Source organism: Astyanax mexicanus, chromosome 3 (assembly GCF_023375975.1).
Source record: "Astyanax mexicanus isolate ESR-SI-001 chromosome 3, AstMex3_surface, whole genome shotgun sequence".
In the NCBI taxonomy this organism is placed as follows: domain Eukaryota; kingdom Metazoa; phylum Chordata; class Actinopteri; order Characiformes; family Acestrorhamphidae; genus Astyanax; species Astyanax mexicanus.
In genome coordinates, this window is record NC_064410.1 from 52,815,976 (window position 1) to 52,837,292 (window position 21,317).

Sequence of the window (21,317 nt, forward strand, 5' to 3'; positions counted from 1 at the left end):
TAAGTGTGTGGTATGTGAGGTGCTTATGTTGTAGGTGTGTGGTGTGTGTGTAGTATGCGTGTGGTTTTTGTGTAGTACATGGTGTGGTGTGGGTGGTATGTGTGTGGTGTGTGTGGTATGTATGTAGTACATGTGTAGTAAGTGTGTGGTATGTGAGGTGCTTTTGTTGTAGGTGTGTGGTGTGTGTGTAGTATGCGTGTGGTTTGTGTGTAGTACATGGTGTGGTGTGGGTGGTATGTGTGTGGTGTGTGTGGTATGTATGTAGTACATGTGTAGTATGTGTGTTGTAACTCTGTGTTACGTATGTAGTAAGTGTGTGGTATGTGTGTGGTGTGTACTGTAAGTGTGTTGTATCTGTGTGATATTTGTGTGGTAGGTGTGTAGTAATTCTGTGGTACGCATGTAGTAAGTGTGTAGTACGTGTGTGCTATTTGTGTGGTGTGTGTGTGTGGTACATATTGGTACCTTGTGTGAGGAGCTGCAGGGTGCGGACCTCCTCTCTGACGCGGAGCTGCAGGACCTGTTGGAGGATGTACTGTCTCTGACTCTCCTGCATGATTCCCATTCTCTCCAGCTTTCTATCAGTCAGCCTCATCAGAGCTCGGCCTGCAGAAAAAGACAAGCACACAAGAACACATAAAACACAATAAGAATGCATTTGATCACAGTATAATTAAGAGAGCAACTAATTAGTAACAGTAATTATAATACTAATAGTCCATATTTACACAGCCCTCCTACTAATCACTTACAAATTCCTCATCACGGCAAAAAACGCATTGCACAACATGCACTGAACCCAAACTATGAAATTTGCCATCTTTAAGTGCCTGTAACGATAGGCCCCTGATGTAACAGCGCACTGGATATTGAAATACATTACAAGGACATAACGAGGATAAATACTGTAATTAGTGAAAGGAAATGGACTGGAAACGTTTCCTTCAGACAAAAAAACTAGTCAAGGTCGGATGAAGTTCACCGCATTTCATTCTATTCTTTCGGCACACTTTCCTCAACATTTCCCATTTCCTAATGACGCAGCACAGTTGCCAGGGGCAGACGGAGTAATCCAAGTAATATGAAATTTTACTGCCTCAGCCAATAATTGGCATTTTTGCGTGCTGAAGCGCTACACGGCATCTCCTTTTGGCTTGCGGCTCATCGCTTCGTATGTGTAGAGGTCATTTACTGTAATAACATCACGGCAAGTGCTGGAATTTCAATAGCTTCCATGAAAACTGCAGAAACATCATCCTGCGCTATTTCACCAAGCAGCTAGTTATGTTCAGCCATGATGGAAAAAGGAGGACCTCGTTGTTTTGTTTGATAGCATCAAAGAAGTGAGTGCCCTCTCTTTCTCTCTATTTGTGATTGGCCAGTTCTCTCAGCCTCTGTTATCTGACCCACTCAACAAGGTCAACAAATTCAGGACTTGTTTTGGTCTCTACTGTATACTGTGCCTCTATCCCTCCATCTTCTTATCTTCTTATCTTATCTATCTCTGACTGGTCAGGTTCTTGGTTGGTGCAAGAACCCAGTCCATCACAGGGTACCACACACAACCATTCACTTTTACACTCGGTCCAATGGACAATTGAACACAGCCAATTTCAATAGTTCTCCTTTATGTTTCAACAAACATAAGGAGAACACAGCTCAGGAGTTCAGTACTTGTTAATCTCTGAAGCAATTCTATTCTCATATCTGCTTCTAGACTGACTCTAAACGGTGACTTGGATATTTCTCATATCTGCCTCTTACATGACTCTACACTGTGCCTTGGATAATACAAATATCTGCTGAAGATTACAGATGTTTCCAGGTCTGCTATCAGGCTGGGTCATGTTTTGCGGTGGTGATATCTACAGTTCCCACATTCCAGTTCACTTCCACGGCACTCATCATTAGAGTGACTATTCTTTTGGGACTCTGAGGCCTCCTTGATTCTTGTTTGATGCCCTGTGATGGCATCCCCTCATTCTCTTTTTTTCTTGCGGTTCACCAATTCTCCCAGTCTTTATTATCTGTAAAGTACGACTGCTGTTGAAACGATGCCGATGTGAACGTTTTGCAGCAGCATCTTTCAACGCCATGACATCCATTCAGAGCCCAGTGCACTCTGAATGTGTGCAAGCCTGCTCAAAGCTCCCTAACAAATCAGGCCTCTGAATTGCCAACCACTATTTCCACAGGGAACATAATGTGGGACTAAAAAGAAGACATCTGAATTAAAAGGACGAGGCACGATTATCCAGACCTAGAGAAGGAAACTATCGCTGCAGAGCCAGCACAGGCCGGAGAACGTGCACGCAGAAAAGCGAGATGACAGAATGAAAGGAAGGTGGAGGTAGAAACAGTAGACACAAAGCAGCCTTTTTTTATTTACAGAGCTTGATAGAAATGGGACATGGTTTCATAAGATAATTGACAGGAAGAAAAAAAAAAACAAGCATGGCAACACAAGTGGTGTTTCAACGCCTGTCGCCGAGCAACAAATGCGTCAAAGGACAGATCAAATTTTTGCTGACATTTACAAACGCCTAAAGTGCGGATCTGGCCGGCGAAAGCACAGATGGGTCTCGTCTTTAGTTGGGCTGCACAGCGAGCAGGGAACAGGGGAACAGGGGAACAGGGGTGCGGTGTTGTGTAGGTAGACGCGATCAGAGGAAGGCGTCTCTGTCAGCTGGATGGGGGCCAGGCTACCTCTTCATTTTGGCAGGCGTCGGCCAGAAAAGCTCAATATGAAGCTGAAACTCAGTGTGCCTTCTTTCTGACTCAGTGCCTGCAGAATCCCACAAAGACACAGGAGGGGATGAGTCAAACCACAGCTAATACACAGAGCAGTGTAGCGTGGAGGGGAGGAGAGAGAGTGAGAGTGCGAGAGGAAAAAGAAAGAGAGGGAGAGAGGGCCGAGGTACGGAGAGGGGCGATAAGAAAGAGAATGCGAGGATACAGAGGAGAAAAAGGCAAGGAAGGATGAAGTGAGGAAATTCAAAGGAAAAGAAAGAAGTGGACAAATCATACGCTAAGAACTAAGCCAGCTTGAAGGGGAACTAGGAACAAAGTCGTTCCAAACAGAGCCCAGTGTGCAGCAGTGTCCTATATAAAACATTATGGATGTTGCTCAGCTGTGACTGGCAAAAAGAACCATGAAGGAACATCAAAGGTCACCAAGTAGGAGCACCATGACGGTGCGATAAGCCAGCAGAAAGACTTCACAGTTCATCTGAGTGCGTCAAATCTCCCTACAATGAACTGCATGTCAAATACAAGAGAAACAGAGCATAAAAGGCAATAAGGCTGGAAGGCCAAAGCGCATGCGGGGGCTTCGCCACCACACAGGACTACAAGGAAGTGGGCAAGACGCGATAATCCCGCTCGACATTTCTGTAAATAATAATTTTCCACTCAAAGAGCTCGGCAAACTCTTAGCGGAGTCGCGCTGACGGAGGTGCATCTGTAACATTTCCACAAACACCCCGGTGATTGAAGAAAACTGGCTTTCCTCTTTCTGAATGACTATAATGGTCTTCCTTTTCCGCTGCCTTTCAGAGACGAATAGAGCCAGGTGACATGGCTAACAGTATCGGCTGATGCTTTTTTTTCCTCCCATATCCACTTATTTTGGTCCAATTGACAGAGAAAATGATTTAAAACACCTCGCTATCCTGGACTGCAGGTCTGATATTGATCTGACTTCAGCTCATCTCTTTACTTGTCTTCCTCCAGACTGCAGTCCTGTCTGCTGTTTGTGTGTGTGTGTGTGAGAGTGTATCTGATTATGTGTGTGAGCCAACGCCCCTATAATTAAAGTTATAAAGTGAAATTAAACCAAATCAATGCCAGGAAGATACGTACACGCATAAAATATAGTAAAGGTTCCTGTATAAAATGCTGTCACTTTCCTTCATAAATGGGCTCACATTACTCTTTTCTCCTTTATACGTAGGCCCTCCCACCCAGAGGACACATGCTACTTTTTACATGCAAACCAAAAGCCAAGCTAAGTACTACTCCATCCACCAGAAGAAAGGAAAGGGAGTGAGAAAAGTACATCAGGGCCACTAAAGCTGCAATTTAACCACTCTCTCCTCTACTAAGCTCTTGGCTGGCTAGATGTCAATCAATGTTGCAGTAGAAGCTGATGATGTGGCAAACATACAATCCTCTGACACTAAAAGGTATTTGCACAAGCAATACAGAGTGTAGTACTATTCTCACTCCAAGTTGGAATGTATGGAAATGCAGTAGCAAAATAGCAGAAAACTACATAACTTAATTTGGTTGCTCCTGGGCCCCCTCTGTTTAGGGAGTCTAACTCACTTTTATACCACTGTAGTAAATACAAATTCAGATATTTCTATTCGACAGCTGACCATGTGCATTTGTTGACAAGCTGACTGATACAACACTGGCATCTGATGTGAAAAAAAAACATGTGGACTGAGGTGCTGTTGTACTCATCAATTTAAGAAAAAAAAAATCGAACAAATGTTGACATTTTTATTTTCAGTTTGGGCCAATATGGTACAGAAATACACGCCAGTCCAATTTGAAATGAATGTAAAACCCAAACAAAAGCCTAAAAATAACAGATTCAGGGAAAATCTGATTTTGGCCACACTGCATGAACTTATTTTTGTACTATTCAGAAGTTTCATTCAGTAAACTAAATGTAATACTTCCTCAGAAAAGCACACCACATACTAAAGCATACTACTTCCACCAAGTTTTTGATTGGAAAAATCAGCCAAATAATGAGAAAAGTGAAATATCAAAACCAAGTCCTATGATTTTCTTATCAGTTGATATAGGTCGTTGGTGACTGGAGAAATTACTGGCTCAAAGAATGCTACACGGCTTTTCAAAGATTGCTTTAGATTTTCCATTCTTAAAGGATAAATCCATGCTTGAAATGCTTGCATAAAAATGGATCTGCACTGCTCTAGCAGAGCTGTCTAGTGCATTTGGACTCCCAATACATTTTGATGATTCTGTCAGAGCAGCTGTCACAAAAAGCATGGCAAAACAACAGTCGTAAAAAGATGATTCTGCCAAAAGCAAAGGCAGATTCAAATCTGTCCATTCTGCTTGTTTTAGTACTTCATGTATTTTAATGATGTTTAAAGTATACATAGGCCATACAATCTTATTTTAAACATAAATACGTGTGTTTGCGTCTTAGGTAAATAGCGCAACAATATATGTGCAGCATCTCCTACTGATTGTTAAATGTTCAAAAATATGTTCCTGTGACTCTGCAAGAGAACTAATTGAAACTCAAGCATAAGGATTCTCTGAATGCTAGATAATAATATGGCAGATTATAATAATCTATATCTTTTATGAAAGATTAGTATGGAAACCCAGCTTTTGAAACAATTTAACCACAATGCTGATATACAGCTCTGAAAAAAAATTAAGAGACCACTTCAGTTTCTGAATCAGTTTATCTGATTTTGCTATTTATAGATATATGTTTAAGTAAAAAGAACATTGTTGTTTTATTTTATAAACTACAGACAACATTTCTTCCAAATTCCAAATAAAAATATTGTCATTTAGAGCATTTATTTGCAGAAAATGAGAACTTCCTGAAATAAATAAAAAGATGCAGAGCTTTCAGACCTCAAAAAATAAATTTATATTCATAAAGTTTTAAGAGTTCAGAAATCAATATTTGGTTAAATAACCCTGGTTTTTAAATACAATTTTCATGCATCTTGGCATGTTCTCCTCCACCAGTCTTACACACTGCTTTTGGATTACTTAAAGCCTTTACTCCTGGTGCAAAAATTCAAGCAGTTCAGCTTGGTTAGATGGCTTGTGATCATCAATCTTCCTCTCGATTATATTCCAGAGGTTTTCAATTTGGTAAAATCAAAGAAACTCATAATTTTTAAGTGCTCTCTTATTTTTCTCCAGAGCTGTATGTAGTCAAATCACCCGCCTCTACATTTCAGGAGGGAAAGGAGTGAGACTAAATACGGGCAGAGTGGGGGGGGAACTCCTCAGGTGAGTCTGTGGCATACTTCACATAGTTTAGCAGCAGCTGCTTTCATAAAGCCTGAGGGGTAATCTCTCTCTTCCACAGACAGAGCTGTGCTGGAACTCAGTCTGATGTGAGGCCTGGGGAAGTGTCTGGCCACCACGCACCCAAACAGCCTTTAGCTCCAGAGACACCATGATCCGTCTTCAGCGCCGGCCACACAGAGATACAGCCCACTTTATCAGCAGAGCCCTACAGCTGAAGACTGGAGATCCCTCAGGAAAGGAGCCGAGGGGACACTTCAGAATAAACTTCCTACGAGTGATTAGCAGCGGGCAGCTCAGGTTCTGAAGGTTAATTTAGTCCCACAGTCATCGTCTACTCCCGCATGAGCTGGAGATAAACTGATCTATGAGAGGTATGAAGTTAAAGAGGAAACATATCATCAGAAAAAAAAACTTTAGGAAGGATTAGTGCATTATTATAGTGAAAAAAAGAGTTAAACTTTACATTAATTGCATTAATGCATTAATTACCATGAATTAGACGTGAGGTAATACATTGCTTAGGTAAAACAATGCTTAGGTAATGTTAATTAAACACAGATTCCACAATTCCTCCTCCTGCTCTGAGGGAGTTATTCCTTGCCGCTGCGCTCGCTGGGGTTTTGTATTTTGTATTTTCTATGTTTAATGTTTTGTCTGATTCTTTGTCCTGTAATCATGTTTCTGTAAAGCTGCTTTGTGACAACACCAGTTGTAAAAAGCGCTATACAAATAAATTTGATTTGATTTAATCAATGTTCCTTTCACATTACAAGTGAATCATTTTTTAAGATGAACAACAAATCATATACTTTTTTTTTTATAATTTTATTTCGAATTTTTCCCATTTTCTCCCCAATTTACACGGCCAATTACCCAACCCACTAATTAGGACTCCCCCTATCACTAGTGATGCCCCAACACACCAGGAGGGTGAAGGAAGTCTAACTTATGCTTCCTCCGATACATGTGAAGCCAGCCACCGCTTCTTTTCGAGCTGCTGCTGATGCAGCGTTGCCGAGCAGCCAGAGCGCTTGGAGGAAAGTGCAGCGGCTCGGCTCCGGTACATCAGCTCACAGACGCCCTGTGCTGCAGACATCACCATAGGAGCAATGTGGGGAGAGAGCGCCATCTACCCATTTAGAGGGAGCAGGGCCAATTTTGCTCCCTCTAAGCACCGGCAGCTTGATGGCAAAGCTGCATGAGCGGGGGTTCGAACCTGCTTTAGACCGCTGGACCACTTGGCATCCTAACAAATGATATACTTTACTAATGTTAGACAAACAAGTAACAACTGCATTAGTTAATCTTCTTGTCATTTGCTTGTGTACTGCAGTCATGCATACGGTTGTTAAATATATACTAATTATATTAGTCTGGATTAGTTGGAATTCAACTTACATGTAGAAATTGTAAAAAATATAAACCATGATTAACCAATAATGGCTTTGTTAAGCATTATTAACATCTTTTAAACATTGCTAAGCATTTATGCAGCTCTGTTCATTAAAATAAATATACCTGATACCTGTAAAGTGTAATTGAAATAATTCTAATCCATGTAGAGATGTATTTCCAATAGAAGTAAATGTGAAAATGTAAAATATATAATACTATATTAGTTAACTGACATCAGTAAATAAAACAAGTAACTGGCAACCACTGCATGTTACGGTGTTTTCACAGCCAAATATATTTATAACTAATATTTAATCAATAAATATTTAACAATGACTGAATGCATAGCTGCAGCATATAAGCAAGTGACAAGAAGAGCAGTTGTTACTTGTTTGTCTAACTTTAGTTAACATTATTAATGAAGTGTATGATTTATTGTTCATCTTAATAATTGCTTTACTTCTTATGTTAGTTAATGTGAAAATAACATGAATTAATGTTGTACATTCGTGTTTAATTAACATTACCTAAGCATTGCTAATGTATTACCTCATGTCTTATTCATGGTAACTAATGCATTAATCCATGTTAGTTAGTCAACATTTATGGAACACTACATGTCCAAATGTTTGTGGACACCCCTTCTAAAGAATACAGTCATCTGCTTGAACTTTGAGTAGCAGCTATTGCTGACACAAATGTGCAAATGTACACAAATGTGATGCACCCTGTCTGCTTCCTGTAGAGAAATATTGCCAATAGAATAGGACTCTCTGAAGCAGATTAATATAAATCTACTGGCATATATTGGAATAAAGCCCATCCAAGCACTGAGATGTGGAGCAGGGAAACTGTGTTCACTGGAATGATGGAGCTCCATCCAATGCTTTTGGGATGAGTTGGGGACGAGGTGGAAAGATGATCATCCAATTTCCCTGCCTCATTAATGCTATTAGAGATCAATGCAATCAAATCCTCACAGCAATGCTCCAAAATCTGATAGAAAGCTTTTCCTGAGCAGTAGAGACAGTTACTCCAACAGAAGCAGAATAAACTTTTACTTTGAATGCTTTTTATTTTGGAAGAATCCATTAATTAAAAGGTTTTCCAACAAATGTGTCCAAATACTGTACCTTTTACCAAAGTTTATTTTAAATACGATGGTTTGTTTATTGTCATTGTTGGGAAAAGGCCTGGTAATGCACATTTGAACATTTTATACATTCCCTGACTTCTAAAATGTGGTCCCAACAATTAGAACGCATCTGCCTAACTCTCTGCACATTAAAATAATTGATGCTCACAGACAAAAAGTGGGCTTTAACAGGACAGCAAAGTATTTTCTAGTACATGTTTCTTTAGTCTATAATATAAACTCACACTCAAAGAAACAGACAACGTCAAAAACTGTATACAATATACAGTTGCAAGAAAAAGTATGTGAACCCTTTGGGATTACTTGGATTTCTGCATAAATTGGTCATTAAATGTGTTCTGATCTTCTTCTACATCACAACAATAGACAAACACAGTCTGTTTAAACTAATACCACACATAAAATATTATATGTTTGCATGGTATTATTGAACACAACATGTTAACATTCACAGTGAGGAGGGGGAAAAGTATGTGGACCTTTGGATTAAATAACTGGTTGACCCTCAGAACACATTTAATGACCAATTTATGCAGACATCCAAGTAATCCCAAAGGGTTCACATACTTTTTCTTGCAACTGTACCTCAGGAGAGCAGTTCAGCATGACAGTCCAAGAATACTACAACACTAACAGTCTTTAAAACTAATTGAACAGCAACATGACAAAGCCAAACTCTGCAAAAAATAAGACAGACTATTTATTATAATAATCTGCTTCACTCGTCTGCACAGTGGGAAACAAACAATTTTTTTCCCATATGTGCAAAATAGTATTTGGCGATATTATGGGCTATTATGTAATATGTTCAATTTCAACAGTTACCTTTTAATACTAAACTAGGCTGTGGAAGGGTGCTAAATCTTAGTAGATATTATTAGAACTCTCCAAAAACATGCTAAAGTATATTAAACTACTAAATCTAGTAAGTAAACTTCAGGAAAAGCTGACACTTCTTGAATGTCAACTTTCTAAGGCTGAATCACTTGAAATAAATGCAACGTTTTAGGCCCATTCTGTTGGTAAGTCTTTATTGATTACTTGGATAGGAGGACAAAAGTGTTTGGCACTTAATCAAGCAGGCCAAGGATTAAGATCCTGAGAGGTGGGAGTACGGAAGACAGGAACGGGGCTTGAGAAAGCGATAGAGAGCGAGGGAGTAAAGAGATATCAGTAAAACTGGCTTACTGATCCTCATCTGTAATTGCATTCACGTCCAAATAAGCCAGGCCCCACTTCTCCCAGCTGACTGTTCGGGAAAGCCTCCTCTAACGACATGCTGATTTCGTTGGAGAATACTAGGAAAAGGAGGGCATTATTCTAATGGCTATGAGCTGCTTCCCTCTAATGAGAGCTGCTCTGTACACGCTGAACATTAATCAGCCTCCAATCATGGCCCGCTCCTCATCTCCTCATCATACAGGGACATGGAGATCCTTAAACTCAGGCTTGGGCTTCGGGGTTGTGAAGCCTCTTGGAGCGAGTACAAAATAGGCTTTTTACAATAGGCTGCTTTAGAGATCTGAGTGACGAATCAAACTTTTCTTCTGTAACCGGTCCTCCATGCTGGGGTATTCAGTGTAACGTGAGTCATGCTAATGCTAAGCACTGAAGCACATTTTACAGACTGCAGGACACTAGAAACTTCTGCACGGATTAATAAGAGGTGAAGTTTTACAGTTTCTTCAAATACAAGACAGTGATTATTCCACAACCTCAAACCAGAGAACCAGAAAGTTGGGATGGAAGGGAAACTGCAAATAAAAAAAATACATTCTTTTGACTTTTATTTGATTGCAGACAGTCTAAACTTGAGATGTTTCATGTATAACATTGACATAATGTGTGATGTTGACATTCCTTCTCATTAACAAGATGTTTTAGCTCTGAGAACTCCAATCGAGTAAGTGTTTTAGGTGTTATTTTTACTCATTCTTCCTGGAAACACATTATGGTGTGCAACAGCAAAAGTCAAGTCAAGTCAAGTCAGGTCAAGTAGTTTTATTGTCAATACTGCATATGTACAGGACATACAGAGAATTGAAATTACGTTACTCTCCTTCCCAATTTTACAGCAAGTACAAATAATAGGTGTAATAAAAGATCAGCATTGTCACATTTTTGGTCTTATAATTGTCCACATGTTCTCTCTTGGAAACAGGTTAGGGCTGCAGACAGGCCAGTCAATGTTGAGCTAAGGAGAACTTTACGCAAATTAATCCGTCTAACGCGATGCATCGATCACACGTGTCCCCAGTGCAGTGGTTTCAGGCTTCCCTGTTCTTTATGATCAATTCCTGCTGATTTACAGGGACTCTGATCAGTGTATGGAGAAAGGTTGCCAAGTTTGTTGGGGTCTCTAATGGGTTTTGAAAATATTAATATATAATTTCATTGGAAAAGTTTGCTTTTGTTAGCCTAGGCTATATATAGACTGGTTTCTTAAACATGACAATGAGTTCCCTGTACTTGAATGGTCTCCACAGTCACCAGATCTCAATCCAATAGATCACCTTTGTGATGTAATGGAACGAGAGATTCACATCATGGATCTGCAGCCAACAAATCTGCAGCAACTGCATGATGCTATCATGGTCAATATGGACCAGAATCTCTGAGTATTGTTTCCAGTACCTTGTTGAATCTATGGCACGAAGGAATAAGGCAGTTCATATTAGTGCATAGTAAATAAAGCTTGTATAAAAGCACTTCCCCTTTTTATTAAAATGATTTAACTGGACAACGCAGGTAATGCCTTTGTAAAGCTTACATGCTGCCAGTTGGAGGGGGGCAGTGTGTTCAATGCAGCATTACCCTCTTTTTGAGTAGCCATGCCTCTGTAATGTGTGCAGCATTTGGGTTTGCATTACTTTTGCTTTCACTTTTCTGCATTAATGCCGATTCTGTACTGACACAATCTCAATCACAGACCCTGGCTTTCCTTCTTGTTGTACTCTCTGGTCTGAAATGTGTCAATTTCTACCAAAAGAAAACTGATTTAGTTCTGCATAGTAAAGTTGTAAGTGGTATTAGTGAATGTAGCTCTGTATTGCAGAGCTTGATAAAGGTTTGCTTATTTATTCCTTGCCCATATGGAGCTATCAGACATTGCTAAATGATGGTTCTTGATGTAGTGCCATTTGAGAGTTCAGAGATCATGGGTGTGCAGGTTAGGCTTGTTCCCTTGCCTTTTATACAATGAAATTCTTATTTTTAAAAATCTCTACGCATTTATTTTATCTGTTGATCCTTTTGCCCAGACTCAAAAATCACATCACTGTTATTATTTGTTCCACATTTCAAGCCCTAAATTGCTCTATTCCAACTTGTCTTGAAATGTGTTGCAGGCCTGAAATGCAAAAATTGACGTTTATTTTTGAATGAGATGAAGTTGACCAGATAAAACATAGAATTCTTGGGTTTGTACTATTTGCAATCAAATAAAAGTCAATAAAAAATGTATGAAATGCTGCAATCTTTATATGTTTGTTTCCATACTACTCTAACTTTTTCTGATTTGTTGTAAATTCAGTTAAGAATTGGTTATGCAACAAGAAGCAAGACCTCTCAGATCACATGCGGACTAGCCGCCTTGCTTCTGCCCCAGAACATGAAACAACAGTATCTCTATTCATGTCCAATCACTTTTCTGTGCTTACAGAGATCACAGCAGTTCTGGCTGATCACTCAGCCCAAACCTGCAGAGTTTACTTTTAGGGATTCCAGGCAGCAGCTGTTGTGAGTGGCTGTGGTGTATGGGGAAATTTGACGTGATTGCTGTGCTGAGTGCTCCATAGCCCATTGATTTGAGGCAGATCCCATCCTTTTCTAGCATTTTAAGAGGAAATATCAGACAGAGCGGCTGATGCTTTACAGAACTGCAGTGACCAAAACTCTGCAGGTTTGGGCAGAACTGGTCACTGCAGTTCTGTAAAGCATCAGCCGCTCTGTCTGATATTTCCTCTTAAAATGCTAGAAAAGGATGGGGATGCCTCAATCCAACAGCCCAGAACAGAGCAATTCTGGCCGCTAGCACCTCATCATCCCCTTGCAGTAATGACCACCGGGCTATGGAGCACTCAGCACAGCAATCACATCAAATTTCCCCATACACCACAGCCACTCACAACAGCTGCTGCCTGGAATCCCTAAAAGTAAACTCTGCAGGTTTGGGCTGAGTGAGAGGGGGAATGTGAGAGGATTTAGGCTGTGGCTGCTCACGGAAAAGTGGCATGATTAGCCAACAGATGCTGCCGCTCCCATTTCCATTGGTTTAGTGCTCCCGGTGGTAATTATAACTTCACTGGCCATTTTGGTGGTTAAGGTGTAATTAGAGAAAATGAGTTAAATGACTGGTTTGAAGTGAACTTTTATACAGACACACAAAATGATGTGCAGCATGTACTGACACTCACCTGTTGCATTTCATCACTACAACTTTTATAAAGATTCTGGATATTGGCTTGGATTGTAAAAATAAACTGCCTGTAAATGATTTGGGGTTGATGCTGCAGTTGGTCTGCAGGTTTAGATTAAGCAGCAGTATTTGCTGAAAGAATGAGGTCAGCTGACTACCTGAATATACTGAATATAGACCAGATTATTCCATCAATGGATTGTTTCTCCCCTGATGAACACGGCCATATTCCAAGATGATAATGTCACGATTCATGGGGCTGGAATTGTGAAAGAGTGATTCAGGGAGCATGAGATCATCATTTTCACACATGGATTGAGAGAGTTCACCACAGAGTCCAGATCTTAACCTCATTGAGAATCTTTGGGATGTGCTGGATGGAGACGTGCTGCTTTGTGCAGTGGTCAGACTCCACCATCATCAATGCTGCTGCAAGATCTTGGTGAAAAATTAATCCTGCCACACTGGACTAAAATAAATCTTGACATTGTAGAAGCTTATAGAAACAATGCCACAGCAAATGTGTGGTGCAATCAAAGATAAAGGTGGTTCAATGAAATATTTCCCCATTCCAACTTGTCTTGGAATGCGTTGCAGGCCTGAAAAGCAGAAATGGATGTTTATTATCGAATGAAATAAAGCTGACCAAATAAAAGATGGAATATCTTGGGTTCATATTCTATGCAATCAAATAAAAGTCAAAGTAAATGATACATTAAGTTAGAAACACTGCATTCTTTATGTTTGTTATGTTTTCATACTATTCTAACTTTATTCTAACAATTTGTAGTTGTAAAATCAATTGTTAAGAACTGTTCATTAAACAAGAAGCAAGTCCTTCTAGATCACATGCGGACTAGGCGCTTTGCTTCTTATAAATCTCTATTCATGTCCAATCACTTCATTGTTGTCAGTGTCAACTTTTAAAAAGGTCTATACTGCTTACAGACCTCAACTTTTTCATACTTGGGCTTCCAAGTGGGTCCATTCCTGATGCTGATTTTCCATTGGAAGCCCCTGAAGATGAGTAATTCTGAGTGAATCTGATCTAAGTGTTCATTCATTTCAGAATGGAAAAAAACTCGACAACAGCAGGGATGGAAGGCTGCTGAGCAACCTCAAGGCAGTAATAAAATACGGTACTTAAGAGTCTTCGCTGGTTTCTGTGTGCAGTAATAATAAGAAAAAAAATCCAGAGAGAAACAGATTCCTTTTCACTCTCGAGCCAAGAACGTCTGTCTGGAGTGTCAGCTCACGAGTGCCTCACTTACACTGGTTCTTTATAAAACTATCATCAAGACTCATAAATAAACCCAGGCTTTTAACCACACCCTCGGCCAAAATTCCCCCCGCCGTTCTGTGGAGGAGGGAGCGCAGGCGGCCGAGGCCAAAACTCCCCCCCCCGATTCATTTGCTTTCCACTGAGGACACGGGAGCAGAGCCTGTTAACTAGGAGCGTCCCAGCTGCTTTCATTTAGCCTGACAGCAGAAGATCTGGCTAGCTTTCCTGTCTGCCTTCAGCTCCTTCACTTCACTGTTCCACCAAACCGCCCACCCCAACCCCCCTCCGCATCTCAGCAAACTGCAGGCATGTGTGTACAAATTCTGCTGGGCTTCAGTGTTAGAGTTTGGAGAGCCGCTTTATGATATACGATTCAGTCCAAGGTTGTCAAACAACGGCCCTGCGGCTGACGGCCCCGGCTTGTGAGGAATTCTCCGACTGGGCAGGCCTGAAAATTGTGAAGAGAACTCGCTGAAATAACAGCAAAAGATCAAGCCTTACTGAAGGTCTAATCCAGGCCTAATTTGTAATACTACAAAAGCTGCAGTGGCAAACAACACGTCTCCTGTTAAATCAGTCAGCCGGGGCCAAGAGCATTCCAGAGTGCTAAAGGTTTAACAAGAACTTCAAGAACTTGCAAAAACCAAGGCATAACCGCTGAAATACCCTCTTAAAAATAAAAGGTGCTACAAACCGTTCTTTGTAACTAAAGACTGAAAGGGAAGAATCTTTTAAAGATTTAAACACCTTTAAATTCAAGGCTTTATCAATCTAAATGCTCTTCATATGGTTCTTTATGGAACCAGAGTGGATCTTCCATGGCATCACTCAAAGAACCTTTTGTAGTTTTAAGAATGTACACTGTACAAACAGCACAGAGCATCCTTTCTTCTCAGGAATAGTTGCAGTATGCAAGAAAGGACACTATTTGTCCATATATTTGTAGACACTAAGGGTGTGTCACATTTTAGCGTACACAATATATCATAACACTGTAATATTGTGATGTAAAAATCTATATAATCACATACGAGTATTCCCTCTGGAAAAGAGTCTATTATTTACTTTGTATTGTATTTTGGTATATCTTTATGTTACATTATTAAATGTAAGTTGTAAGTAATGTTATTAAGTGGCTTAGTAGGTAGCCCATTCACCTCCCAGCACTGGGGGTCCCTTTCTGAAGACATACAATTCCCAAGAGTTAACTAGTCAACCAGCAGCAGTTACGTTATTGAACTTTAGCGCTCCTGATGACGTATCAGGGGCTTGAAAGGTTGTCCCAATTCTTAGGGTGGAGGATTTCAACTCTGTTCCAAGAGGAAGAGTTACACTCGAAAAGAAGGGGTAAGGGTAGTAGTAGGGCCAAAGGGGTTAAATGGGATTGGGACTAAACCTTAATCGCAGTGCTTTTTAATCTTTTTAATCTTTTTTAAACATTTCAATCATTTTCTCATGCATTTTCTCATTCAAACTGGAGATACTCTGTGCAATTATTCTTGTCAAAGGCTCCACCTTTTGTGGATACTGTTCTTGTACAAAATCATAATTGCAGAAAAGGATGTACAGTATATTAAAACATTAAAGAAAGTTGACCAGACAAAGCATGAAATATCTAGGGATCATATTTGGCGCATTAAAGAAGTAAATGTAAAAAAATTTCCATTTTTTTGCATTTTTCATACTTTTTTCAAACTTTTTTAATTAGCAGTTGTAGTTCATCTACACAAACACCCACTCTCATGTTCTTATGATCTTCTGACAACTCATAAATGCATTGTTTCAGCCAGTCTCCACCAGTCTGTCCACCCCGTTCCACCACCACCCCGCTGCCTGCTGGATGGTTAGCGTGGCACCGTTGTGCTGTATGGATCTTTAAGAGTCCCATTCCACGAAGGCCCATGGGAGCTGAATCCCAGTGAAGCTCAGCCCAGCGTTTGATTGTGTTTGACATGCATGCCCCGGTTCAATCAGCGGGCCTGCCTCTCCCCTCGGCAGATTACACACTGCGCGTGCACCTTCTCCGCTGATTACACCTACGCCATATCAGAAATATGTGCTTAACTCATTTACCAAAACCACTCGCTGCCTCTGTCTTTATAATTACTGCAGATTAGGGACTAATATCTAATTACGCCTTAATATGCTGTAATGAATTTTTAATGACAGCTCTGTGTTCAAGTCAAACCCGGGGAGACTGTCGGGAACCGGCGAGGAGGTATCTTGGCAATCTATGGCTGGCGACGGAGAGAGGAGCGTTTATCTGTCTGGCTGCTTTCTCCTGATGACGGAGACAAAGTCATTCTTTAAAGTCAGTTAGTATGAGGAAAATGTGTCGCCTCAAAGCAAATCTGTGACTCTTTATCAAGAGGACAAGACCACATCTCAGAGAGCATTCATCTTTTATAAAATCAAGGAAAAAGGAAATACACCCAACTACACACCCGTGCTATGCGTATCACTGGTGGTATGCAAAGCAGGGGTAGAAGACATAGCAAAATTATTATTGTATCAAAACATTTATCAAAATAATATTTATGTATCAATAAATGTTTATCTTTTTTTTACATTAGCACTGGGAAGTTGACTGAATTCATTTGATTAATTAAATTAAGTGTGACTTTCTAATCTTTACATACAGAAGCTGCCAGAGAGAATCGTAGTAGAGAGATATTTGCTTCTGTCAGAAGCCTGTAAAGGACTTTTTTTTGTGGCAGTGATTTTCATATTTTAACTGAAAATGTTATATAAAATATAAAAGCTGCCTGTAAGATTGAAGGGGGCTGCTTAAAAAATATATATATACATGTATAAAAGTTTTTACGTTAAATGTCAAGAAAACATTAGCTTGTGCATCACTTTAAATGGTGCTGTTTGCTGACAAAAAAGTTGTTCTGTGAGAACTAAAAATCTAAATTGTAATCAATTAAGGGGAATTGCTCATATATTTGAAGAATATTATTATTTAGCCTGATTTCACACACAGAAAAAATACAAATCTGCAGCCAGACCGTATCGGTCCTGCTGGTCTAAAACCTGCTTCTCTAACTTTTAGGCCATGACTGGATTAGATCTCAAATGTTTCTTTTTTTTTTTTTTTTTTTTTTTTACATCATTTGAATGTGGCAGGTCCTTCTTTACACTGTGTCTAAAAGGCCCTGTACTATAAAAAAATATTTTACTGTACAATAAAGTATTTTTACTGTACTATAAAGTTTCATTTTGAAGATATAAAGTGACAAGAGACAGGAGCTATTACCATGTCCCATGTCTTCTGCCATGTACCTGTGGGACGTTCTGCACTAAAGGTGGAATGTCCTGCCCATCTGACAACCACTATCACTATAATTCAAACCAGGCACCTCTTTACAGCTTTGTGTCAGAATGTCATAATAAATAGACCAAACAGAATTTTTTTATAAAGACTTGAATAGAAATTTTTTTTTTTACATTAGTAATAAAGTTGATATTTTGGAGATTTAAGATGGTAGCAATGATAGTTGCCCAGAGAAAATGCAGGCTGTTCCCCTATTGTTAAAATCCTTGTAAATAAGAGAATGCTCAGTTAGATGAATCTCCTCAGACAAGAGAAACAGAAAGAAGCATTTAATATTCAAATAAAGACACTTGTTTGAGATTAATCCACACCAGTGACTTCCTGAAAGCGTTTCCGTTCGGATACGAGTTCCCCATCAAAACAATTCAGCTCCTTCACGCTGTTTTGTGATTTGAGTCCTAATCTTTTGTTTATTGTAATGAAGTGAGTTGAGCTACGCGGGGCATTACGTTCACCGGAGAGGGATGCAAATTGCATTGTGTGACTAATTGGCGAGGCCCGACGTTTATTAACTAGATTCTGTTAATTAATGCTGGATAGCCAAACCGAGCTGCTTGCATATTTCCTGCATATATTAAAAGCTAATTGGAATGCGCATTAGCCTGACCTTTAACGTAAAATGTAATCAAGATCCTTTGAGTCACATTAGTATTACTCAAGGAAGGATGTGGAACTGTTTTAATACAGGCTGCCTCAGTTTTAAATTAACAGTCAGAATCGTGACAGGAAAACGAGAAATATTTTCAAGTGGTGGAAACACAACAGATCACTGAAGAATAAAATACATTTCCTGAAAAGGATCCTCAATTATCAAACAGTTACTCTATTTACAAATGTTCTGAAGAGAAGATGAACAGGGTCCAGCATCGCAGCACAGGACTAAACAAAGCACTCCTTGTGCATTTGATTATAAATTATGGTTATGTGCCAGTCATTACATTTCAAGCTGAAAAAAGATAATCTAGAGGCTTTCTTTGCTGTTAAACATGGTTGTGGGTAAATCTATCTATCTATCTATCTATCTATCTATCTATCTATCTATCTATCTATCTAAAACAGTACTGCACTTTTAGGTCAAACAAACATATTAAATAAACACTGTTTGGCCAAAAAAAGATCACACACTCTAATATTTCATTAAACTGCCTTTAGCTTTGATTGCAGCACACATTCACTGTAGCATTGTTTCAATAAGCTTCTGCAATGTCACAAGATTTATTTCAGTCCAGTGTTGCATTAATTTTTCACCAAGATCTTGCAGCAGCATTGATGATGGTAGAGTCTGACCACTGCACAAAGCCTCCTCCATCCAGCACATCCCAAAGATTCTCAATGAGGTTAAGGTCTGGACTCTGTGGTGAACTCTCTCAATCCATGTGTGAAAATGATGATCTCATGCTCCCTGAATCACTCTTTCACAATTCCAGCTCCATGAATCCTGACATTGACATCTTGGAATATGGCCGTGCCATCAGGGAGGAAAAATCCATTGATGGAATAACCTGGTCTATATTCAGTATATTCAGGTAGTCAGCTGACCTCATTCTTTCAGAACATACTGTTGCTGAACCTAAACCTGCAGACCAACTGCAGCATCAACCTCACATCATTTACTTAAATTAAGTTAAGTCCAGGTGGAGACTTTTATTTGTCCAGGTTGTGCATCATTTTCCAATTCCAAAAAGAAATTTATATATTGATAATCATGTCCTGAAGTATTGCTTTAAACAAGAGCTCCACAGAGTTAATAAAAGACAAAACGCAATCAACTATTGAGGTCGAGGTGATGACAATTAGTGCTTGTGCCATTATGTATGAGTTGGTTAATTTAAGCACAGACGTGTGTGTGTGTGTGTGATTAGTGTGTGACCTTGGCTGAACTCTTTACACTGCCGCTGGTCATGGAGGGGTGTGTACCTGTGATATCGTGCTGTTTGAAGGAGTCGCTGTAGACCTGGTGCTGGTTGGGGCAGTGCTTCTTCAGCCACTTACACACGTCCTGCTGGGTCCACAGAGCGACCGGTTTGGACAGCTTCACCGTCCCTGGCTGGACAAGAGAGATGGACAGAGGTTTAGACTGAACAGCTCGACTTCAGCATCCCTAAACAGATTAACCCCTGACTAAACAGCCAATATTAATAACAACATGCATAGTTTAAATGGCAGGGCATGATTTGTTGGCGTGAAACGCGAGGGGCAACAAGTGACAAATCAGTAGAGCGACAAGCGATACAGACTTGAAATTTTCTCAACTTATAAAATTGCAAATATGCAAATAAATTATGATGCAGTGAAGTGACATTCAAACCCAATTGGCTTCTAGCATTTCTTTGGACCTATCACATACAAGGCGGCCTGAGGTCCTCAAACTTATTCCGGCTGCATTTCCAGTGCAGGTAAATCACAGATACATCCAAGAGTCTAGAAGCTCAGGAGTCATAGCTGCAGAATAAAGTGGCCAAGCAATTCCTCATATTTATACCAGATTTTCCCTCCAAAATGTAGATTTTTCAAGTGGGAATAAAATGACTGGATGGTGAATGCGATATATAAAACATTCACCATGTCTTTTTAAAATATATTTATTTTTACCTAATTTAGTGATCTCAATTTAGTTATCAAATACATATTTAATACAAACACACATTTCATTTAATATATATATTTTTTTAGGCCCGTTGAAGCAATACAATTTTTGCGCCTTTTTTCTTTTCGTAAGCTGGACCATGCACGCACGTTGATCTTTGACACGCCCACAAGCGACAAACACGGGGTGTAGGGTAAGTTTAATGATTCTTTTAAATGGTAAAATAAACCAGTAAAACAATACGATATTTTTAATGTTTTAATAATTTATGTATTTTAATTATTCCTTTAGCTATTTTCACATTACACATTACTCACAAAAATATCTGGTCCACCCTGTCATATTGGGATAACTTCGCCCCCAGAAAGTAACCTTTGACATCTGTGACAACGAACTGAAACGCTTATTGAATGTTCTGCAATTAATAGTATTGATTTCTCTTAATATTTCTAATGTTGTCTGAGGTAAAGCTTATGCTGTCCACCCTGTCGTGATAAAATATCACAGTTATTAAAATAATTTTGGAAAATCTAAATGTATCTTTGAAACAGAAGAGGACCACCAAGAAGAATTCAACATACTTGCAAGTCTAGTTCAACCATGTTTTCATTAAATTCAATTTTTGTCTAAAATTGTCTATCCAGTCTTTGCAATCTAAATGACAGGGCAGACAATTTAAGCCAAAATTTGTATTGTTCATGCCTGATGGGAAACAAAAAGTGATTTAATGGGACAATACGATTGCTGTGTGGCCTGAAGTCTTGATAAAAAATAAAAATAAAAAAAACTTTTGTGATTCTATTTTAAATTTTGAGGTCCAAAGGCACAGTATACTGATAAAATGTCATGCTTCCCCGGCTGATGCATCCTGACTTTGTCCTTGTTCGGACAAACACTGGCCTCCAAGAGTGGCAGGAACATAAGATAGGATGTTAAAAGTTAGGAATGAAGATCACTTGCACTTTTTAATCATATTTGACCTTCATGACAGTTTAATTGGTTCAGATGGTTTCAATCACGTTTAGGTACTGATTAGATGTGTACTCTATTGAACCCAGTGGGAAATTGCTTCTTCACAATTGCAAACACAAAGCACTGCAAATT

The 21,317-nt window shown here is 39.5% G+C and overlaps 1 protein-coding gene across 2 annotated transcripts in view; it reads right to left on the bottom strand.

Annotated features, from left to right (window-relative positions):
• The window catches only part of samd12 (sterile alpha motif domain containing 12), a 160,970-nt gene that overhangs the window by 101,604 nt on the left and 38,049 nt on the right, over positions 1 to 21,317 (bottom strand). For both annotated transcript variants that reach the window (XM_007245761.4, XM_007245760.4), the window contains exons 3-4: positions 19,544 to 19,673; positions 466 to 606 (exon numbers count right to left, since the gene is read on the bottom strand). In XM_007245761.4, coding sequence (XP_007245823.2) covers positions 466 to 606; positions 19,544 to 19,673 — 271 coding nt within the window. The remainder of the gene's footprint in view (positions 1 to 465; positions 607 to 19,543; positions 19,674 to 21,317) is intronic.